Here is a 24,458-nt window from a genome sequence, read left to right as displayed (position 1 = left end):
TTTTAAAAAAAACTCACTTGAGCTTTTATAAGAAAAGGGAAAAAAACTTTGTTTTCAAATAAATATCGTATTAGCTTAGGGAAAAAAAACGGAGGGATTTTATAAATGAAGATTTCTCTTTTATACAACCTCAGAAGCCCTGGGCTCCTGGCCACCTTAACGAAAGACGAGGTTTTCGTCTCGTACAAAGCTCTTTACAGTCCCTGATTAGTGTAATGTTTGTGCTGACGATGACGAAAAAGGAAATATAAATCAACTAATCTAGAGAAAAATTGTTTCACGCTTCACGATACCCACGTGTTCAAAATATTTTATCTTTGGTATTTGACGTTTTTCAGTTCCCTACAACAATACTTCATTTCATTATACATCAACCTGGTATTTGAACGTTTTTTTAAGAGTCTTTCTCACGAACCAATTTCCTCTCACAAACCAGTAAATCTAGAGCTATCCATTGAATTTGTTCCCATATAGTCAGTACAGGTGCTAATTTTTAAATCATGTTTTTGGCCCACGCAATAGCACCAAGAGGCAGATTATTCACTCGTTCCGTAACAACAGTGCCTTTCTTAATTTCGATGAAAAAAATGAGGCGTGTCAGTAGCATGAGCTCCTGATGCGTATACAATTTATTTCTCTTTCTCTCTTTAGAAAAAAAGTTTAGAATGTGGGTTAATTTAGACAAAAGAGCTAAAAATTCTAATTACGAATTTAATGTTATAACTGTAGTTCTATCAGTATTTCGAAAAAGCAACATCACAACAATGCAAACACAAATCAGCTTAGCTTATGAATTCTAATTAAGCAATTCTTCTAGTTTTCATTTTTTATCTGGTCTTATCGGTATTCTGTCTCCCGAATAAACAATGGGATGTTTTCAATGACCTAGTTTTGATCATCTGGAAAATCTCATCACGACTTGACAGGGGTGGGATGGGTAGGTCGCTTTCTCGAAGCCTTTTCATCCTAATCCTGTTAAGGACAAAATCTGTTCATTCCTCTACCCTGTTACAGACAAAAAAAAATCGTTTTAGACTGCGGGGTTTTGACCTCATCAAGTTACATCTAGCTTTCATAGAACAAAACAACTGCAATTATATTTTACACACACAATCCTAATTTCTCATATGTAAAACCCTTTCATTCCCATTCATCCAGCTCAGTCTCTGTGAAAGAGATCCAGCTAAGTGAGATGGTAGACGTTGATTTTGACTAAAGACCCCACAGATGACATTTAATTTGGCGGTGCATATCATTTTAGGCTGAATAAGATAAGTGCCCCTCCAGGCTATGTGACATCTTTGAAATGATGACGGAAGATGACAGACTGGCCTTTTCTAGGCGTTTAGCTAGTAAAACGGAGCAAAATAGTGTCCGGCATCGTAAGTATCGCCTGTGTGAAAAATCGAGGGAGGCTTGGGTCGGGTCGGGTGAAAAGGTTACCCGATCCATGTCTCCCTCGTTTTTCACTCCTCCGTTATTGTCGCGCTATATTTGCTATCGCACTTTTTTGCTCACTGACTTCTAGAACAGGCTGTTGGCGGGCTAACAGATTAGTATTTTTTCCTCTTAATTTTTCCCATCAAACAAATTTATGGATTGATTCAATCAATTTTAGGGGGGATTATTTCAGTGCAGTGCAGTTCTCATTTTCCAAATAGATACATTTCTCGGCGAGCTCAGAGGGGGTAAGAACTGGTGGTTAAAAATAAGATTAAGAAACCCGCTAAGACCCGAAGTGGACTTAGGAGAAGCTTAAATGAGTGTTCCGCAGAGACCCTCAAGCTCTAACCCTGTTCAGTAGATATCTGTTCATTTAGTTATCTTTTTTGACACGAGTTTTTTTTTTTTTTTTGCGTTTTTTTTTTTCACTTTTGGTATGTGGGAAACCCTATAACTAAGCAGTTTATTATCTCTTGGGACATATAGTCCACATTAAGTCGCGGTCAGACAGAATTTTCAGTCTAAGATGTTATGCAAATTGCCAGTAGCACACGTCAGTGACTCAGAAATGACTGGGTTAGGGCATGGAAAATGTTTCTTTCCGCGATAGCTTGTTCCAGGCATTCGGTTAGTAAAACGGAGAGAAACAGTCAACCATGCAATAGAAGCGGTAGAGTGAAAAAAGCGAGCGCGGCTTGGGACGTGTCGCGCAAAAGACGCTTTCATTACGCAACCCGTCCCGAGCCTCGTTAGTGTTTTCGCTCCTCTAGGAACAGGCTATTTTCTCGAAAGGGTGTTGTCATGTTGACGCGAATTGTAGCCTGAGAGAGATTTTCTTTAAGCTGGTTCTTTTTGTGGAGGATTAGGGAGGTCTTTTTCACCTCAAGGGACTGTCTAAGTTGAAGGAAATATAGAAGCATGATAAAAACGCGCTTTAGATTGCACTCCGAAGTTTCCGTGAATCACCAAAGTAAGAACGGACCATTAGAGAAGCCATTTACGGCGAAGGGGAAGGGAAAGGGGTTAAAGAGAAGATGATATTTAACATAACAAAATTTGGGAATCCCAACGCAAGAAAATGATATTCTTACTTTTCTCCTACACTTCCTAATCGCACTGATTCTAGAAGAATGTGGGGTTGTAAAGCCGCTGTTGTGGTGTTGTGTGAAAAAAAAAAAAGAGACGCCAACCAGCAAAATTTTAACTTAAACAACCATCAACATCAAGTCCACTTGCTTCTCAATGGACTTCCGTTGTCCTCCTCCAGCCGCGTGACCCGTCACGCAACGCACTTTCTCGTCAACAGAGGGAGTGCGTTGTGTGACAAGCCTTAGCAACGGCTGCAAAGGAAAGTAGCTTGAAATGTTTGGAAAATTAAATGGAGTAAAGAACTGTCGCCTTTTTCAAAACAATCAGTGTAAAAATTTGTTCCATGGCTTGAGGAAAGAATACTTTTAGACAACATATGGCATGTAAATTGGTCAAAGAAATTGAGATATAGTTTACTAAAGAATCATTCTAATTACAAAGACAATTTGGCTTGTATTTGTCTCCACGACGATTGGATCATAGATATTTTGGATAATTTGGGTCCTCCTGTATGTAAATCATTGTCATTCTTCAACCAGAAAGTACTCTCTTCTAAAAATGCAGCGAATATTTATGTAAGAAGATACATACACGTGGATATTTGCCAAATACCAAGAGGAAATCCACTTTCTCTTATCAGGTTGACATTGATCTTAGGAAAAAACGAAAAAAAAAAGTGAACAAAGAACAAAAGCAATGCTAAGTGAGACTATGTATGTTTTTGACATGGCGCAAAATCAACTGGAATCCGATAACTTTCTTTTCCTTAAAATCAAATGTATCATAAATCAATGCAGACATTAAAAGAATTGTGAGGATGTAAGTTCACATTCCCTGACAATTTAACATTTAAGAAATGTGTATGCAACTTTTTAGACTCCAACCATGTCTTGCTACAAAGCAAATGATGGAATGATGGATCAATACTTGAGCCAGGCATGTCTTTTGAATCAATTGGCCTTGTGTTGCCAATATGTCAACAACTTTCAAGATTATGGTGGTGCAAAGCATGAAAAAGTTTCATTGCAACTGATATGCTTAAGGGGGTCAACATCAAAGCAGACACGAGCATCAGATATGTAAGATGATTGTTCGATATACACTGACCCTTAAAAACATTCATTTTGACATCAAACCCAAAACCGCACAGTCTTGATGATCAGCCAGCTTTTGACAGACCTGAAATATTTTATCTATTGCACCCAATTGTTGCAATACTTATTCTAATGGAAAACCAGGATGACATTTTGTGCTAAATGGAAATGAAACAGACTGTCCCTATGGTGAAAAGAAGGCGAGTGTTTCTACCTAACATTTCATTCCTGACACAACCTCCATTTTGAAAAATACAAACAAACAAACAAACAAACAAAAAAGGAAAAGGAAAATAAACGATTTGATGCAGTAAGGCAAAAATTAAAAAGGGAAAATACCCTGTAAAATTGAATGATCATGAATGTTTGCTTACATCAGTTTATCATTGCTTTCTAAACAAAAGATTAAAATTTGACCTCAGTTGATGACATGCAACTTTTAAAACTAATAATATTCTTTAAACTGTCTTGGGTTGACTTGGCATCGGCAATTCCCCTATACAAGATAAATAAGTGCACAAGATTTTTTACTGAGAGCGAACAATCACTTCATTGTTGTTTCACAAGATATCAACTACACATAAAATTGTCCTTCATTTAAGTTACAATGCGTAGTGTTTGTGCTTGTAAAATCAAGTTTCTTCATATATAGCTAAGGCTTGATTACCAACCGCTGTTTCGGATTACGAGCCTGCGCTCCTTCCTCTGTACCCACAAAGAAGAAGCAAAGACTGGACACAAGAGAGCAGCAGAAATCAAGCCTATCTATAGATAGAATACAAAGAAAACAGAGGTATGGGAAACAAGAAACATCCATAACTTGTGTATTTTATTGGATCTTCATCATGCTCAAAGTTTGTGACACATTATGAAATGAATTTTGAGGGAAAATTACACTATTCTTAGCTAGGCATTCAGTGATGTTAAGGAATTACAGAATTATGTGTCGGGGCACATCTCAAGTTCATATCTATCTCTGTCATGGATCATACCTAACCTTCACTTGGATCACAATAAGACAAAATTTCAAGAAAAAAATTGGAAAATAAAAATTAAAATGGTTCTAACTTTTTCAAGCCACAATTATTTCAAACCACAACACATTAATTAGTAATCATGATTTGGATAAAAGGGGTAAAAATCTACTTAAAGAAATGTTGAGACATCAAGAAATTATTAAAGCAGACAACATACTTACTTTAATAATAACAGAAAGGTGATAACATACAAACTATAAGTTTTGATCAATCTAGAACGAAAAGTTGCGTATGATAAACAGATCAACCTTTTAAAATATTTCCTTTATATAAACAAAACCTTGACGAATAAGAGATTATCACCTTTGTTGCCTTGAAGACTGTTCTTAAGTATCTCAATTTCTACAAAATAATTTACCTATGAATGATTTCAGAAAAAATTTTAAATAAACGTTTGACTGAAAAATTCAGTGATCAGAGAGTGTTCAATTTATGAAGAACCAACATAGCTAACAGACCCTAGAGTGTGTTTTTCCTCATCAATCCTTGAAAACATTATGCAATGATGAAAATCGGAAACATAAAAGTGACATTTTCGAACATTTAAAATTCATATGAAGACTTCGGAAGAATATGTCACCCAAATAGGCCAGTTTTAACTTGACAAAATCCCTTCGCTGCAATCTGATACAGACACATGTTTCGAAGTGTAACGGGACTTGTTACATTGGTTGTGTTAAAGCTAACTTCGAAATAAATGAGTGAGGTAAATAACTCAACAGGCCAAAAATATATGAAATTCGAGGGTATTAGCTTTTTCTACAACGGTTTCAAACAAATTTGAAGAAAGGATAGACTTATCAATATGAAGAAAGCTTATTTTTTGTGCAAAGGTTAAATTATGTAGCATAGCAATTCGTGTCTAGCATGCAAAGTAACTTCTCCTGTGTTAACTCACTTTCACTGCGGCTGAACACGAAACAGCATCAGACTTGACTTGACAATGGACAATTTCAGTCTCTGTAGTATTTGAAACACTTTCTTTCGCTGAGTCAGCCGGGAAGGAAACACTCGTGGTGTCGTTATCAACAGATGCACGCCAAAGCGATGGCGGGTTTTTATTCGCCAACGGTTTCATCCGCTTGCGTTTGAGTTTTGGCACCTTGTTAACACTTAGCTTTAACGTAGAAACCGGTTTCTTATTTAATATTTTTGGTTTTAAGAAATCTGGAGAATCGCGAACGACTGGGCCGCCAAGGTTCCATTTCCACAGAGCATGGTTGGAATCTGGTTTGCTTCCTTTCGGACAGGACATGGTGAACAACGGACTCAAACCTCCATCTTGAAGAGTTAGAGGCGAAGTGACAGGGAACAAATTTGAAAGTTTAAAATGGGAGTTTGTTTTTAAAACAGGCTTTGCTATTCCTGCAATCTTTGTTTTCTTTGCTTTTGGTTTGTCGACTTTGTATGGTAACGGAGCAGGCTCCGTTGATTCCGGAGCAAAGAATTTGGCTAACGCATTACCGACTAGTCTTTCAAGTACCTTGTCCTTTTTCAATAGTTCCTCATGTGTTGGTAAATAACCGTCAACTTTGATTGCGGGACTGGCCATTTTTCGATGAAAGTATTCTGGATTCTTTTCTTTTTTAGCTGAAACGTCAGCATTTTTGTTCGACCTGAAAACTTGCCCGTTAAACAAAGTTTGGCCTTTACGAGATTTGAGCGTAAGAAGTTTGTCTTTTCGCTTCGGTTTCTTGTCAAATCCTTTGACGTCGTGCCTTTCCTCAACGATTAAATCGTTGGTGATAAGTGTTTCGCGGCTTCCGATTTCCTCTATCAAACTTGGTGGTTTCCTGAGACTTTTCTTTTTCTTCTTCACTTGTTTTTTATCAGGAAGAGGTTTCACTGGTCTGCAAACTTCTTCAAATAATGGCGTCAAGCTTGCTTTCTTCTTTGTTTTGGGCTTCGTTTTATCTATAGGCAAGACTTTTGTTCCCGCGAACTTTGCACTGACGGGGCTTTTTTGTTCCACCAGCCAAGAATCTTCAAATCGCTTTAACAATAAAGCTGGAGGCGATAGAGTCAAGCTTTTTCCATAGTCTTCCTCGCTTGATCTGTTCTTCTTTGGTGTGGTGATTTTTAACGGAGAAGAGAATTTCTTTGTGTCGACGTCTTTTCTCCACAACCTGGTCAGCTCACCAGCTGAAAAATCAGTTTTCGTTGGTGTACTTGCATTTGACAACGACGTCGACGCGAAGCCGCTGTCATTAGACGATGAATCAGAAATGAGAGAGTCAACATCTTGCTTCTTCGACGAGCAACGATGAAAACGAAATTGACCCGTTCCATTTACTACTTTGTTGGTTTCCACATGTCCATTTAACTCCCTCCTCTTGGGAATTTTCAATGGCGATCCAAAAACTTCCCGTTTGTCCAAATCATTAGCCGGTCTTTTCTTCCCTGAAGTCCATTTACGCATCGTTTTGTTCCCATCCACACTGTCACGCTTGTTTATGCGTTTCTTGCTCACAGTAAGTTTATCGAAGGCTTGCGTTTGTGTAAAATTCTGCACCTTACGTAAAGAACACGGCGGAACGACCAGAAAACCTTCCCCGCATTCATTAACGTTTCCAGAAGTTAGATCTCCGTCAATGGCCGCACAAGTTGTATTGTCCGTTAATGTTTTATTTACTTGACAATCAGCTTCCGAGCGCAATTTTAGCTTCTTCCCTTTAGCGAATTTCGTTAACGTTAGGTTACGTTTAAGCGGCGTCAATTTCTTGTGTTTATCTAGCACTGCTGATTTGTTCCGAATTACTTTGTTGTTTTGGTGGGTCGTTTCAGTGCACTCCCTGTCTTTACGACTGTTTTCCCTTCGATCACTTTCTCTTCCGAATGGCTCTGGATATACATCCCCCGCTCTCGTTAGATTCAGTTCGCTAGGCTTGTCGATATAGATTGAACAATATTTCTCTACTTCTGTTTTGGAAAGTAGGGTGCAGTTGGCAGACGAACCGTGAATTCCATTTACTGTTTTTAGCAGTTTGATTTCTTCAGGATCGCAGAAATGCCTTCGAACTTTCATTTTTTCCATCCTAGTAAATAACGTTGTGCGCGGTGTTGATGGCAAAATCAAAGCCAACAGTTCCGCCAAAGGCAACAAGAATTCACCGTCGATATTCAGATATGCTAGTTCAACTCCACGAAATACGAGCCTTCCACATTTAGGTGACTGTTTCTTCTCCTCTATCCCTTCTGCTGCAGTTTCCAAAGACATCATAAAGTCTAATGTAGTTGCACTCTGTGTAGTATCTTAGGAGCCGACGGCCCGATAGATGCTCAAAGCCTGTATGTTAGTGCGACTAACCAGCTCGACAGATAACTTAAAAATCCCTCGCTGTGAAGTCAAAGGAAACGGACAGACCGCATCAGTATTTAGTCTAGATTCTTGGCTCAGTGTCAAAATCTTCAATTCCGCCTTAACTTTGTCCAAAAAGCGCAGATTTGTACTGCAATGTAGGGACAAAGTGAGTCACTTTACTTCAGTCTCACGTTAGACCCATCTCAAAAGCACGCCTCTTTGCCGCTAAGCTCAATAGCCCCAGGATCGCTCTGTGATTGGTCAAACTCTAAGTAACGCAGCGTCATTGGTCAAAATGGCGTTGCCTTGTTATTGAAATACATCATACATTTCCTTCGTCGACGAGGTTATGAAAATCGGGTCACATACGAATCTAAAGCGTATACCCTTCAACAGCAGTGTTTTTTTCAAGAAATCGATTCTTTTTTTCCCAACGATCGATGAATAATGAAGGAAATTACGTCGCTACGGAACTCTCGATCGGAAATCCGTGTAAATTTTTAGCCCTACTGTTTGCCTTACGCAGTTTGTGCCACTGAGATTGTCTGGAATTGAGCTGAAGTCTGCTTCATCATATGCAGTAATAAGGTGTTGCATAACTATCCTAAACATAATTGTTATGTGAATGAAGTGTAAATGTACCTTTAAGCTTGATTTTACGCGATTTGTTGTTAGAAAGGGGAAAACTGTGCTTGACCATACACGAGATGTAAGCTCGCAATTAAACATCGACTTCTGTCAAACCTGTATATTTGAGCGTGCAGAAAACCTATCACAGATAAAAAACGATTGTATTTAAAGGGGTTTATTTACTTTACAGTCTCCTTTCCTAGTATAATAAATCTTTTGTTGTGATCCCAAACTAGTCTTTGTTGTGTATTTGATAACGCCATGATTCAGTGGACAATCGATTTAATAAAACCTTGTGTGAATGTACCAGGTCTACTAGACATGCTCTAAAATTTTCTACCATATTTTCATGATCATGTTTGTTTGATAGACGAAGATCCTCACCATGAATTCTTTACTAATAAACTCTATCATTGATAAGGAAAAGAGAGAAAAAAGATACGCCATCGTAAACAAGCACTATTTTACCAATGGCCTATTCAGTCTTCCCTTCAGATGTGAGGTAGTAATTTAGTTGAGATAAGCCCATTGCAAACGACCATTTAAAGGTTCCGTGTTGTCTGCTGTCAGCACACGGAAGCCTACTTTTACACGGTCAAAAAGCACAGTGAGCGGAAAAATTTCTTCAGTATTCCCTGAAACATCTGGTTCTCTCCAGAGGAAAATCATTTCAGTAAGTGCCAAAGAAAATTCTACTTATTGCTGCAGAGCAAGCTTACTACACTCGCCAGAACCCGGTCTTGTCTTACTTAAAAATCTAGGAAAACTACTTTATTCTAATTCCTTTTGCTCGACGCGACGTGTTGTGTTCCGTGCATTCTAAAGATCTGTCTTCTACCGTTTGTTCCCTCGTAGATTCCATTTGCTTTCTGTTGAGAGGGAACTCTATTCAAGCATGTGGACAAAATCAAGCTTTATTAATTTGGAGATAAGTTGTCGCGCGTGAACCGCCCCCCGCCTTTTAAAACTGGAGGTACCAAGGAGCTTTGTTCTCGATTTGTTTCCGATCAAATCTATATTCGTCTTCGACACAGCCTAGACGATCCGTGCGATTGATCTGACGCAGACGAAAGGTCAGTCAAATTTGCATAATTATTCTACACACGCGTTGGGCAATGAAGACTTCTGACTAAAGTGGTCAAGACTCTAACTACAAGATTTTCAAGTGTAAACTGAACAAATCCAAGACTTAAGTACAAAGCGTAACAAGTTTCGTTTCTCATTTGCCCCAAACAACCTTGAAACCATCGGTTACGATCAGTTAGAGATGAACTCGCTGATAATTTGGTCCTTGTTGATTTCTCAGCTTCAGAGAATACAAAAACCAAAACATCAACTCAGTTAACACTTGAACGGAAGTATGAGCGCTAAAGGGTCTCCCACGAAGTCACACTTAACATCATGACGATATGCTTCGAAAATATCTTCCCCTTCCTCTTGCAGCCGGGATACGCGTATAAAAATAGTACAACACATCTCAAAGAGGTCGTGTAACGCAGTCTGCTGGAAAGTTTAATCTGGATAAATAATATCATTAGTGACAGAACTTTGATCTTCAGTTCTTTGTTGTCCTGGTCCTCAATAATCAGGTTTTTGAGCGGCGGTTTCTTACGTCGCTGACAAGGAATGACATATTGCATACAGTGGCGGTAAAAAATATAAAAGAACACAAACTAAACCAACAGCATTTGGTTACGCAGTAGAAATTCTTACCGTTAATGATAAACGCCTAAACGAAATAAACAGCCTCAAAGATTTTCGTAATAATTAAAATCCTGACAGGGTTAGGCATTGTGAAAGGTATAGCTTATTTTTCTTCAGTTGTAATAAATGCAAAATGAAATTGTTCTATAGCTACCGTACACAATTACAGGGCTACTATTTAAAGAGATTCAATATTTCCCGATAAAGCTAATAGGAGTAAATTTGATAGCCATAAAAGCTGGCTGTGTAGATTAAAAATGTTTTTTTGTCTGTGTCAAATAAAATTGATAAGTTTCAGGTTAAAGACTTTTTGGGAGACCACAGCTTTAAAACGGGCACGTTTTAGAGAATATATATACCACAACAGAAGCTATCTTCTCAATTTACTTTGAAAACATGACATGTCAGACGACACAACAAAATAAACTATCTTAAACACAAAATATCAGTAATTAACAAGGGTATTCGAGTCGAAAGCGATAGTCAGAATCAGTCAGTAAACAAGTGGAGCTCCACAAAGTCTCAATACATGTATGTATACTTAAAGGATGATCTTCCTGTATCAATCGTGCGATAAGAGTCGTGTCGCCCGCATCGTCACAAGGACTGACATGTTTACACATCAAGCGAAGGATACATCGATCTTGTCAACACAAGAACTATAAAACAATTTAAGAGGTTTACTACAGAGTTATAATCTATTTTAGCATCGGTGAAGCGAAGAAATGTGTTGGTCTCTTGTTCGGATTTTTGCTCTTGCTTCCAAACCTGGCGAGAAACAGAAGAAACAACAAGGGTTACTACATGACGTCAATTGACAAACTTCCAAAACAGTTAGCAATGATCAGAATAAACACAGGCACTCCTGTGAAAATATATATACTTTAAGTCAGCCAATTGATATGCCGACCTATGCCGATTACTAAAGCACTACGTTCCAGGGATAAAGAATTGTGAAAGGGATGAAATTGTAGTTAGTTTACCAAAATATTCTTCAAAGTAATTTTAAATTTAAGAGTAGACGAAAATTTAAGTTCCAATCAAATAAAATTGCAAGTTTCATTATAGCAAAAACTAGTAAATATACTTTGTATACACGAAAAAAACAAAATAAATGAGTATGCGGAACATAAGCAATTGACCGAACGGCCAAATTGTCGAAAAAAAACTTCATGCCTTGCTTGGAAATTTTCAAGCTCAACAAACGATTTATCCAGAGATGAAATGATCTTCCGCCGAGGTCAAAGGATTATTATAGTTTTTCCTTTTTTCTTTTCTTTTTTTTACATTAAATTTCTCCCGATTTTCGAGGCTTCTCGAAGGAAAAAAAAACTTTTTTCGTTGGAGAATGTGGCCGGTTTGTGAGCGGTCAACGTCGAATTTTCAGAACCTCGGCGAATCTTCGGCAGAAAGTTGAAGTGAAAGGCTCCGCGCTGGCGAGTTCATGACCATGGGTCCATAGTTTGAACTGAGATAATAATTTCTAGCCTAAACTAACGCCTTTATCGTTGATGAATTTTTTTTTTACTTTTTAATGAGCCTCGACTTTTTTTTTACTTGACGACGATTATTGAGTTTAAAGTAATGTTTTTCTTTTTTGTGCGAGGGCGAAACAAATGCTTGATAAAACGTGGGAACTGACAAACAATAACGATAGAAATGTGGTCAGTGAAAAAGAATAAACTAGTGTCACCACTGAAACCTGACTTATGTATATTTTCTCGACAAAATTACTTTCTATTTCCATGGCCACCTCGTAATATCACAAAAGATGATCTTTTTTAATTTACCCATCAATCACTTTACTTTCCGGCCATATGTGCTGTGAACGGAGACTAAAACGAGCGAAATTATTCCCACAAAAACTGCACCTGTCAGGTCACTGCGCAAGCTCGGTGCCCCCCACGCGATTCACGCGAAATTCACGCGTGGAATTTTTGCATTCGTGTGTCACTTCAAAGTTAGATGGTGAATGTTTGATAAAATTTCGTCTGCGGTCTCAGCTCTCTACATTTGATTTCGATGTTTTGGTACACAACGTGTCTCATATAAATCGGTTTTACAGACTGCAAATAACTGCTATTTTAATGAAAAAAAAGAAAAAAAAATTCGCCCGTAAATAAGTTGAATACGCTTGAGGAAAACTGCGTGTATAATTTCCATTTTGTTTTAAAAGACCACTCGTCGTTAAAGGCATGTTTGAAGGCACGCCAATGGCGATAGACAGACAAAAAAAGAAGAAAATCAAAACTCAAACAAATTTTTCTTTAATCTAGATAAGAGAGAAGAACAAACCCCAAACAATCTACTTTTGAGGGTAAATCACTGCTCCGTTCTCCAATTGTTCTAACTTTCCTTCGAAAGTGTTTTTGTGAAGGCAACGGGTGAGAGCTGGGGTGGGGAGCCTTCAGGACAAAGTAGTTTTAGACGAATACTCCTTTAGGCGGTGTAAGGAATAGATCTTCCTTTATTAGCGGGGAAAGAATGTTAACATTAAAAAGGGATTATAGGGGTCTTCTTTCACAGTATGTAAGAAAAGATCTTGAAGATTACCTTGGTGTAAGAGGAGTCCTGGAGAGAAAACTTCCCTTCTTCTTGACTGACTTGGCGTTTGAAGCAGTCAGCGGTCCAAGCATGCTCTCTGGTACTAAAAGTGACAGAACACCAGGACCGTTAGGAAAGGTGCTCTAACGAGATTTGAAAATTCAGGCTGAACTCTTTAATGTGAACAGAACACACCAGGCTAAGACGGACGTGTGGTGCGAAGGGTTTTTAAGGTCTGCTCACGAGATTAGTAACAGGCAAACTTGAAGCCAAGCTGTTGCAGCTTCAAGTTGGAAGTGTTGGAAGGCGGGAGGGGAGCGGGGGGAAAGTGGGCTTACCGGGTCTACACTCCGGGGTGAGCGGGGTTCCGTCCGCACGATGAGAGGTCGGGTTATATGGGGGTGAACGGATATTCTCATCGTCAGTGTTTATGAACTGATTCCAGTAGTCAACAGGCATTGAGAGAAGTCGCTCCATAACCTGAGGAGAAACAAAATATGACCTTTGTACGAACTTTGATTTTGTTAGTTTCTGATAAAAAATTAATACGAGCGAATTTATTTAGCGGAAAGAATTATTCCATCTTCCGTGAAAACTTCGTCTGAGCTGAGATTTCCGTCCGAGTTTTGTGCAAACGGGACAGTTTGGCTCGATACGGAGGGGACCCAGCCACAATATTAAAATTGCTTCCTGAAACGATGTTCATAGCACATACAGTTGGCGCGCGAAGTTTCCTCCTGTGAAACCCCAAACTTTATCCCTGTCTGCTCACTAGATTCGTTTTGTGCATTCTATAAATTTCATTATTTTTTAATCACGTGTTCATGTGTAAATCTCTTAGCACGGATTTTCCCCACCCTACCCACCTTGGGTTGCCATTTGGCTTCCTGTAACATCTGCATTGGTTCAAGGTTGGCGGAGGAGTTCTGCACGATAGTCGGTCCAAATACTTTGGAAAGGTTGCTGGCATCCATTTTACATTCTATGCAGTGTGACACTCTGAAAATGAGGATATGATCTAATTTCAGAAAGTCTGACACAAAACGCTATATGAACCGTTAAGTTAATTACAATTCTCTCTCTCTCTCAAAGCTCTATGAATAACAAAAAGGAACGAGGAGAGAGTTTGAGCTGGTTGTTATGTCAGGATCTTCTTTTCCTCAGAATTTTTTGGAGATTCTCAGTGTAGAGTAGACGTTATGCTCTGCTACTGCGTTAAAAAAATATTGGATTCGTTTAACAGTTTGCAAAAGTTATCTATATTCATATCACGTTTAGTGAAAATCAAATGTAAAAATGCAGCAATCTTTCAAAGACATTTCTCAAATTCGCGATTTTTCTTAATTTTCTCTACGTCACATTTTGATGAACTGAGAAGAAAGAAGGCAAGCTGGTTTTCAAAAACCATTGGTGGGAATCATATAGCGTGATAATGCCTCGTAGATTGTACAAGTATCCAGAGTGTTTGACGAAATAAAGTTGTGTCGAGAATGACCAAGACGTTTGATACTTCGTGTCTTCAGTACTAAAACTAATTAACTCAGTATGGTACATTTAGTTTCATACTTCTGCAAGTGCAATATGAGATAAGCGAGAGTGTCTCTGTTCGCTTGAGGAAGCTCACTGACAGCTTGGTATGTCGCACTTGCACTGTCGTCTTCATCTGTTTTGTCTGACAAAATCAACAAATACATGGAAAAAAATTGCAAACGCAGAGTTTCTCGCAAAAGATGAACATTTTTGCGCTCAAGTGTTTCTGGAACACACAAAAAATCCTCAATAATCCATTGAAGAAGGGTGAAAATATCTCTTTTGTCTGGTTTTGAGTATTAGCGCGTCACTGAAAGTCCACCAGAGAATGTGCATCCTTATACACCCGTGTGCATTTAGTGTTTTAGTGTGCATTTATACATTTCGCAAAGTGCTGACAAGGAGAATCTGTTTTAACAATCAAGAGCTTCTTCAGTTGGGGATCATTTCCTATATTCTCCTGACCTTAAAGATTTGATTCATGGGCGATACTGTAGGAAGAAATTAGATGCTAGTCACTCTTAGGGGTGGTGAAGATTAAGCGCGCAGGCGAGACGAAGGGATAACACGCACACGTAAACGGAAGACGAACAAATCTTACTTGCTGCGTCGACGAAATTCGACCACAGATCGTAAGTGACCAGAGGCTCGGCAAGGTTACGTAAGAAGTCTTTCAGCAGTCCACAAACCACGTGGATATCGTCAACTTTTCGCTGAACAACAAAACGACAACAACAATATAATTAATCACCCGTGGCGGTCTAACTTAAAAACCCCTTTTTCACTGGTTGTTTACCAAGTCAGGAAGTTTTCCCTGCGTAAACTTCTCCTTGAGTTCTTTCACACTGCGCTCAGCCCTGGAAATACAAAGAGAGAGTTTATCTCTAAAGTATCCCGAATAATTCGTAGTTGTACACAGGTGAATTTGTTATGGAATGCACTTCTATAAGATATTTGATTGCGGGGCAAATTATGAACCAATCTGACTTAAGACTGCTGGTTTTCAGCCAATCAGTTAGAGGAGCAAGCCGCGTGAGAATTAGCATGGACGATAGGCTTTTTCCGCCATTTGGACTGAATCCTGAAACCTCAATAAACCTACATTACTTACCCTGGTACCCTGTAGATTCCGACCTCTGAAAGACCACGTCGTTCAACTTCGTCGATACATTTGATCTAAAACAAATAAAAACATAAATAAGTTGAAAAAAAGAAAACAAAAAACAAAAAACAAGCTAGACTGTAAACCCTTGATCTCTTTTGTAATGGGCGATTACTACATATGTAACGGCTGACTTTATAAAGCGCACTAAAATATAGGGTCGCCTGAGAACCTTAGCAGCCTCCCAAAAGAATGGCTAAGATGTGGAAGGTCCAGTTCAGACGTCTAGCTTGAGTAGCACGAAATGCAGGATAAACTGAAGCCACGAAACAATTTATCCTCGTAACTCCCCAGCCAAAGTAAATTAACATAAATTATGATTTTATTGGGGGGCGCAGTGATCGTCAAGCTTAATTCCTTGCTCAACGACATTAAATAGTTTAATTTAAACGCTGCGCTTTTGCGAACTTAATTCATGAATTCAGTTCCACACTACAGGAGCAAGACGTTTGAACACGGCCTAAGATTTTCTACTAAAAGGGCGTGTACAACAAAATCCTTAATGACAATTCACTTACAACAATCTCGGGCACCATAGGACCTGTGGTGGGAGCATAAAACTCGATGTTTTCATCCTACATAAAAAAAAAAAACAAATCATCAACAGCAATCAGTCAACAAACAAAAACAGAATACAAGACCTACAACTAATTATAATGGCAATAATTGTCTACTCTAGAAACCAGACAGAATACTTTCGGGCTGACTTAATTGAAACGCAATTCACGAACCGGAATTTAAAAGCCAGGACAATTGATAGTTTTTAATGCTATTAACACAGAGTTCATGCTGAACGGTAGATCTTGGAAGTTAAGGGTTTAAACGGGTACCTGGGAATTTTCTGGGAAGCCTGATGAAATGCCAAGGGAAGGGGAAGGGGATGAGGTGGGGTAGGGTGGGATGCATTAACCATTTGATGGACTGGCACTCCATCCAGTGGGGAGTGGTAATAGACTCCTAGTTGTTTCACATTAAGCAAACCGGGGTAACCTCTGGCTGCATGGGTAACTTGGCTTGAGTAAATACTTTGATACCAATTAATCCAGTGAAGAGTATTATTCAACCCAGTATGAGAGTCAGTGATACATACTGGGCGCTTCCGTCCAGAACCAGGTGTGTCAACACTTGGAACACATGGCAAAGGAAGGTGGTCTTTACAGTCTGGATGGCACACAGCTCGACAATCTGAAATAAAATTACATATCACATTTAAGCAGGTACTTGGCAAACAGAACTGCTCTCATGTAACACAATAACATTTAACCATCTAACTCTCATGAGTAATTAAGACAGAATTCCTTTACACATTATCAATACCACATCAAGCTGACCTATGATGAAAATGAAAAAAAAAATTGTATCCAGTAGGGGATTATTAGTAGCTGCAATACCAAATTCTCCCAGCTATCATAAGAATTATATGGCAGACAGTGAGGGAATTTGTAACAAGATCTTGGGGGCAATAATTCACTGTATGTTTTAGTTTTCCTGGCAAATCCAAGAAAATGAAGAAATGTCACAGAAGAAAACTTTTCAAGTAACAAATTGTACAATTAACAGGTTGTATCATTCACATTTAACACAAAGAAGACAAACCACAGAAAACATCACCACATTGCAACTTAGTTCATACCACCAAATCAAGAACAGTATTCCTTCCCTATTAATCTCCACTCTTCAACAACCAAGATCTAATTATTAATTCTCCCCTCTACCACCCACATTTCCTTGTAAATCAGTTACAAGAATTTGGTGTTAGATCAAGATGAAAACTTCTTTGTAATAAGTTTGAGTTTTCTCATTACTTGTATGCTGGATAATGTATGAATACTAAGGGAGAAGTTACATGTAAATCACTTTTGGGAGTAAAGGGATTAATTATCATATAATTACCTTTGCATTTCAAGGCCAGTTTTCCAAATTTTATCCTCTTATTACACTAAAGAACGAGAAAAAAAAGCTGATATTTTCAGTAAACCATAATCTTCACTGATTCTCTATTCATTCACATTTTTAACAACCTGTTTTTGTTTGTTTGTTTTTCACATATACTCACTGGTTGGCAAGATTCTGGCTTGATAACAGTCTTGGAGCACAACACATGTTTCTGAAATTACAATTAATTAAGGAGTCACTATCAACTCAAATTAAATAATGATCAATTCTTGAGAAAATTTAAAAACAAATAAAACTATCACTTTACCTTTTCCTTTGTTGCAGGTCTTTTGCCATTCTGTGAAGCAATTCTGGAACAATAACAAAAAAACTATAAGAAATGCTGATAAACTAAAGTTACTCTTTTACTGAGTATCTCCAGCTGCTTGTTTTCCAAGGCCTTTATTAAATTCTAAAATTTGAAGGATGTAAACCCGCATCATCACCTTAGCCATATCCCTGAGATGGAGTATGGTGCCAGAAAAATACATTTGTTAATCTGATGACCAAAGAAGGAAGAAGGGAAATCTTGCAAAGTACATGTAACTAGCAAAAGTTGGGCAGCTGCTGTGTCTTGTACATACTGTTTTTCATTCAGGTAAACCCTGCCCTCAATTAGGAGAATGTGATGTTTAGTTAAGCATCACAAAAATAAAGAAGAAAGTAATCAATAAAAAAAAAAATTAAAAAGGAGAAGAAAAATGAATAAGAAAGAACACCTCAGTACTACAACATTGTGGTTGAACATATCACAAGCCAGATAACTGGGAAGCTATCCCAGAAAAGATATACCTGTCTCTGCTTGCCCCCCTTTCTCAAACAGTGGATAATGCTATCCACTGAATAAACCTCTATCTTGTGTTATTGCAGTACATTTTGTGATCTCTTTTCCACTGGATAGAGATTTATCCTATGGATAGCATTATCTACCTTTTGAACAACCAGGGCCTGATGTTTAACTCCGTTATTGTCATTTGTCATTTAAACAATATGACTTTGAAATTAACACAGCATTGGGATTGCTGAAAATTTAGTTGATCAGAGGTTTAGTTGAATTTAATGTTTGATTAAGTAAAGAGTAACTCTGATGTTCCCTTTTTCCATAACCCTTGGGAAATTTATTGAGTGATGAAGGTGAAGCATCCATTCACTGAACTTGACTTTGAAACAGGGTACTTCAGAGGACTAAATACTTGCAAGGCCATTGTAATGTGTTATTGGTTGTAAATGTATGCCATTCATTCTAAGGCATCTCCTCCCATTCAGTGCTATTAACAATAACCAATTTAAAGGAAAAGGTCAGAACTTCATGTTGATATTCAAATGCATATTGACAGTTTCCTGAACTAAACTAGAATTTGGGTAATGAATAACAACAACAGCTTATTGATAAACAACAATGTTCACCTCTGTAGTTGTGGAGTCACCTTCCTTGGGCTAGTAATTTCTTCAAGTTCTCGTATTGCCTGACGGTATGGGTCTCGATAATTTAATTCTGAATAGAAGGATAAAAAACATTTTTTTTTTCATTATGTAAAGTAAACTTGAACAAAATAAAACAACACTTATGATATTTTAACCTATTCCAGCCTGCTTTTTCTTTCCTCAGGTTATCACTGGTAATCAGTGGTACAGAGACACTTTATGACTTTACAATCAACATTTGCAATTGTCTGAAGTCAATCCTTGTTAGTAGTCATGCTGATAAAATCAAAACTTTGACCCTTTACACCTTAACATCAATATGTATATTCTCTATACATTTTGTCTGGTGCTGACAAGGAGAGTTTGCAAAACAATCAAAAGATTCTTTAACTGATGATCATTTCTTTCATTCTTGCAACTCAGGGATGATGTTGTGAGAAGAAATTAGACGCTAGACACTTTTAGGGATCAAAAGGTTAAAGATTGCACATATTAGACTCATAGTGATATTCTGACAGATATCTCACCAGGGGCTGATGGCTGAACATGAATCTGTGGACTTGGATAAACTGGAACATGGACTGGACTGTCTGGAACAACGTGTTTCACCACCACCTGCCCATCTCCCTGAATTTCAAATACAAAACAATCTTGCACATTTTTCACCATTTAAAAAGCAATATCTACCTCTGGGAATTCAAGAGCAAAAAAACAAGAGGATAAAAAAAAAAAACATGCAAGAACTTGAAAGTCAGTCAGAGTGTACATTAGCAAGTACAGTCAACTCTCTGCTAAGGGACACTCTCATAAGCCAACGGCTCTACTTGCAGACATTTTTTAAATATCTTTCAATGGTCAAGAAAGAATTTCTAGATAACTAAAGCAATGTTCTGCATTTCGTGGACACTGTTATAAGTGTACAGCTTTAGAATTAGAAATTCAAGTATACCTCATCAGTTCTGGGTCTTTTTGGAGGAGTAACCTAAAAATGATGAGAATAAAGAAAAAGTGCATTTTAAAAATCATTTACTAAGTCAACAGATTTAATGTCCTGGATCTCCTAATAATTACAACAACTGATCTTAATCAATAGTCATGTTTTCTTCCTAAAAAAGTTGGTTTGAGACCTGAAAATGTCATAGATGATATTTTGTTAATAAGAGTTAACAAAGTAGATGTGCTTACATCAAGCTCTTGTGCTGCTGGTGCAGGCTGAAATTACACAAAGAAGAAATACAGAGTTTGACTCAGATTAGGACTTCTTGGTTCTGCTCATGTAGACATAACCATAGAAAATGAGTTCTACTGGTAAAAAATATAACAATAATAATAATAATAATAATAATAATAATAATAATAACAACAATGGGATAATGACATCAAAGGACCTGAACTGGCCAAACTTTTACCCATAACTTTTTGAGTTTCTAATACCATTTGAGAATTTCTTTATTTTACGAATTATTTTAGGCTATGGTAATGACAAGCTACGCAATTGCGCCTTGTCAATATCTTATATCTTAAGGAGGCATCCTTACGTTTTACTACCATAATAATAATGGGATAATAGTTACGGAAATCTAGCAGTGGACATTCCTAAAGTCCACCATCTCTTGGTAAAAGGGAGGAATCCAAAGGACCCAGAGAAAAACCCTTGGAAAGAGGACAAGAACCATCTACAAAACTCAACCCATTTATGATGCCAGGTCCAGGAATCAAACCCACCCACAGTGGTGGAAGGCAAGCACTCTCCCAGCACTGCACCACCCCCACTTCCATTATCTACATTGTAATTGTTACTTACTGCCTTTCTTAAGGTTTTCCTGGGATGAGAAACATCCTGGAAAGTAACAAATAAAAGCCTGCATGTGAACAATAATTTATTAACAATCATGGGTAGATGGTGAGACTATCTGGTAAATTTACATATCAGATGAATTATTAAAATGTTTGACCTGGGCATCTCATATCAGGCAGCCTTTATTTTAAGCAGGACAGGTAAAATGAGAGTAATGAGTAGAGCAATGAGTCCTTTTACCTGCAAAAGTTTTTCAAGAATTCCAAGTGATTTTGAGTGGTGAAAAGAGGTACTACAAGCCAAAAACTTAACCGTTTACCCCTAAACAGGAGAACACTGATCAAGTCTACTGTATAGTGACCTGAGTGAGGGAAATTATCTTATTATACAGTAGGACTACAATTACAATGATCACAACATTTAATATCAAAATTCCTACCAAGTCCTCCTCTGTGTTGTCATAACTGATGTCTGAAGGAGACAAGATTGAACCAGTAGATTCATCCTGATTACTGAAGCGCCTAAAGTAATAAAAATAATAATTATGGCTCACCAACCATCCACAACTTATGCAACATATAATTGTCGCAGGGAAATTTAATCTATAGTGATAGGGGAGCAAGGGTAATCAAAAGCAGCCAGCTGCCAACAAAAATCACCCACCTACAGAGATACAGTACTTGGCAAATCCTTCATGAGAAATAACATTCTTAACCCTTTGACCCTTAAGAGTGACTAGTTACTAATTTCTCCTTACAACATAACCTCTGAATCAAATATTTGGGTCTTGAGAATAAAGGAAATGATCACCAACTGAAGAAGCTTGTGATTGTTGAACAAATTCTCCTCATCATCACCAAAGGAAATTTATAGAGAACTGTTTGGAGATTACAGTGTTTGACACTAACTTTCTGGCCAATTTTGTTTTTCTATAGTTTATTTTGGTTGCCCACCTACTAAAGGGCCACGAAAACTGAAAGGAGGCTTGTTAAAAAAATTAAAAAAACAAAAAAAATGTAAATTTGATTATGCAATATAGTTGACATGAAGTTTTGTCCATGAATGAAATAGTAAAAGTTATATCAAACTGTTATGGGATGATTTGGTGTTCCCTAGTCACTAAGTAGTAACTTAATAAATGCTTTGCAAAAATATTGAAGCACATTTGGCCATGCAGAAACTGGTTTCCATCATGATGAGCGTTCCTATTACACAGAGAAACATGGTGGCTTCAAACATAGTATCCTCTGTGGCTATAAATATGTTTAGAAGTTGTACCTATATATGTTTAACAGACAAATAAACAGGACAGCAAACCGATATGAGGTTGTTTATTTCTTTATCACGTTTACGGTCACTGTCATATTACCAGTCACTTTCTTCACTGCAAATCAGATTGTTCTGCAAAATATAGCTCCAGTGAAAAATCTGATTGCTCAATTGGGCAAGTCTTAGAGTTTTTTTACTTACCCACAGAGATATTTCACTTTCCCTGAGCAATGAGGCAAGGGTTGGTGTTGAATGCCAGAGAATGTATAATGACATTAGGGCATGAAAGGTTAAAAAAAGGTAACCACAGAAGCCAATAGATCAGTCCCACAAACCTTTTCCTTGGACTGGCAAAATCCTCATGGTGACACTGGCTCAACTGCATCAGTGTTTGTCTTTCATTGTCATTCAACCTGCTCATTGTGTCTTTGTCATTTAGTAGTTCACGGATCAAGGCCACTTGTCTTTCCTGTAATATTGAAATTTATGTAACAAACCAAATATTAATAGAATCTTGAAGAACTCATGATAGAAAATATATTTTGAAGTAAAAAATACAACCTAAAACCTACTTAATTAAGTGATGATGACTGTGGTACCAAGCCCTTTTCAGCTTTCAGTGCTGAATGATAGCAAAATGCAAACTTGTCACATTAAACTTTTAAATGTAGCCATTGAACAGGAGCAGAAGGGGAAGAATGCAGTAAAGAGCAATTTCACTTCTTTTTATTAAGGAGATGAAGACTTCAGTGAAGATGGTATCTTTACATGGAAGATCTGTGATTACAACTATCAGAGATGGTCTTCACAGTAGTGTCAATAAATGAAATGCATTCTATTAATTTGTACATTGCATACCTCAAATAATGGTATGTTGTCACTAATATAAATTATGAGAGAGTTTATCAGTTTTCTCACCAGGTGATCTTGGGTTGCCTCTGCCTTCATTCTTTTCTTAATTTCTACTTCAACTTGACTCCTGGCAAAAACGCAGAGAAAAAGCTCATGACAAAACGAAACAATAAATTAAGGTAGACAGACAGCTAAAATTAAAAATTCCTCGATCTCAAATCTACCAAAGCTCTGTCATTTTTGTCTAAATACCTTGCATGTTTCAGTTTCACTTCAAGTGCTTCGTTCTCAGCCTGAAAAAAGATTTTTGGGAGAAAATTTTGGTTGAGTATAGTTTAAAGCCACTGAGAAACAACTTCTGAAAGAAACAGAATTGATGGTTCGTTTACATACCCAAGCGAAACTTACCGTGATCCTGGCGATTTCTTGCTTCAGTCGGACGGCCTCATTCTCTGCTACAAGCCATTTCTTTCGGCATTCTTCCTGCTGCGAAACGAACTTGATGAATTCTAAAAAAGAAAGAGAACATAGTTTTAATCCACGTCGTTTAGGTCGATTGACATAACGTCTCATTTCAGATCAAAGTTTACAAGTTTGTAATTTGGAACTATCGAAGTTCTACAATAAAGCGTATAAGCCCGAAAGAAAAACCATTTCCTACCGAAAAAATGTAACACAAAGATAAGGACTTTTCTTATGTCAAATTATGCCATAAAAATTAAATATTTTCACAAACAATGAAAAATAACAAAACTTGGCCGCAGCAAACCTCCTTCAATTCCTTCAGCAAGTACCGTTGTGGAGCGGACGATATCATCAAAAGATCCTACAAGAGCTGCAACGGACATGATTGATTGTGTCATAAACAGGAATGCCTAAGAACTCGATATCCGTAGACAAAATTCAAACGGAAACTTCTTCAGTGGAAAACCGTCTTCACCACTCTACCATCTTGTTCGTTTTTTCCCTCCACTTCTTTCAAACAAGCGTAAGCCAATCACATTACGTGTTTTATATCCCTCACGTGGTTCTATTGGTGCACTCCACAGGACAAAGATCACAGGCTCATGCAGTTTACACCGGAAGTAAAGATAACTATTGAACGAAGGGGAACGAAAATTCGTTAAAAACTAAATGATTATTAAGAGATCCCCGCAGTAATCTTTCCACTTTTTTTGATGAGTTGATTCTGATACAAATCTGTACACTAATAGGATTTAAGGATCCCAATTTTTAAGGCCTTTTGCCATCCCTCGTAAGAAGACGTGGAGTGAATTTTTAGGCAATCACCAACGACCGACCGACAGACCGACCGCTTTAAACAGGGTGACAGCTAATACGGTGCCGCTTAATACAGGTTCGACTGTATATGGCTAATATGTTCAAAAATAAATAAGATGTGGTTTATATCGATTTCCACTAAGTAGAGTATAATTTTCAATACCTCCCACAAAAACAATTTTAATTCTCCAGTTCTCAAGTTCACTTCAAATCTAAGACCTCTCACTAATCTATGACTTCCATCAAATTTTGGTGAGGAAAGAATGTCACCTGTTTTCAAAGGTTACTCTTCTACAAATGGGACAGAGAGCAAGAATGGGGATGAGGTTCACAAGAGGAAACCTGCTGGAGTGGAAGGAAGTTT

General features: G+C 37.7%; 2 protein-coding genes and 1 long non-coding RNA gene across 3 annotated transcripts; 1 reads left to right on the top strand and 2 right to left on the bottom strand.

Moving 5' to 3' along the window:
• Window positions 1-4,437: 4,437 nt before the first annotated feature.
• Window positions 4,438-8,194, bottom strand: LOC113669600 (uncharacterized). Its single transcript, XM_027185665.2, has one exon. The coding sequence runs from the start codon at window positions 7,881-7,883 to the stop codon at window positions 5,553-5,555; it is 2,331 nt and encodes a 776-aa protein (XP_027041466.2). The 5' UTR covers window positions 7,884-8,194; the 3' UTR covers window positions 4,438-5,552.
• A 49-nt stretch (window positions 8,195-8,243) lies between these two features.
• On the top strand, window positions 8,244-11,999 carry LOC149039932 (uncharacterized). The gene is made up of 2 exons (XR_016179828.1): window positions 8,244-8,552; window positions 9,450-11,999. It is a non-coding gene; the product is annotated as an uncharacterized LOC149039932 (long non-coding RNA).
• On the bottom strand, window positions 10,081-23,812 carry LOC113669601 (rac GTPase-activating protein 1). Its single transcript, XM_027185666.2, has 24 exons — window positions 23,583-23,812; window positions 23,222-23,322; window positions 23,066-23,106; window positions 22,880-22,940; window positions 22,297-22,430; window positions 21,132-21,213; window positions 20,699-20,734; window positions 20,080-20,106; window positions 19,844-19,876; window positions 19,422-19,521; window positions 18,877-18,964; window positions 17,738-17,780; window positions 17,591-17,641; window positions 17,428-17,473; window positions 16,625-16,719; window positions 16,053-16,109; window positions 15,484-15,548; window positions 15,169-15,229; window positions 14,974-15,085; window positions 14,409-14,514; window positions 13,709-13,841; window positions 13,181-13,322; window positions 12,852-12,945; window positions 10,081-11,066 (listed from the first exon to the last, which is right to left on the bottom strand). Exons 1-24 carry the CDS (start codon window positions 23,674-23,676, stop codon window positions 10,997-10,999), a joined length of 1,872 nt encoding a protein of 623 aa, XP_027041467.2. The 5' UTR covers window positions 23,677-23,812; the 3' UTR covers window positions 10,081-10,996.
• Between the last annotated feature and the right edge of the window lie 646 nt (window positions 23,813-24,458).

Source organism: Pocillopora damicornis, chromosome 9, assembly GCF_964200805.1.
Source record: "Pocillopora damicornis chromosome 9, jaPocDami1.2, whole genome shotgun sequence".
Taxonomy (NCBI): Eukaryota; Metazoa; Cnidaria; class Anthozoa; order Scleractinia; family Pocilloporidae; genus Pocillopora; species Pocillopora damicornis.
The sequence above is the reverse complement of the archived record's forward strand: the minus strand, read 5'-3'. Positions and strand labels throughout refer to the sequence as shown.

Bases quoted from the DNA above. Each gene is read 5' to 3' on its own strand.
- LOC113669600 (XM_027185665.2), bottom strand. From the start codon at position 7,883: ATGATGTCTTTGGAAACTGCAGCAGAAGGGATAGAGGAGAAGAAACAG.
- LOC113669601 (XM_027185666.2), bottom strand. From the start codon at position 23,676: ATGACACAATCAATCATGTCCGTTGCAGCTCTTGTAGGATCTTTTGAT. The intron at 20,107-20,698 runs GTAAGTAACAAT...GTGTAATTTCAG, and splicing joins GGAAAACCTTAAGAAAGGCA to CCTGCACCAGCAGCACAAGA. The intron at 15,230-15,483 runs GTAAGTAATGTA...TTGTATTTCCAG, and splicing joins GGAATCTACAGGGTACCAGG to GGCTGAGCGCAGTGTGAAAG.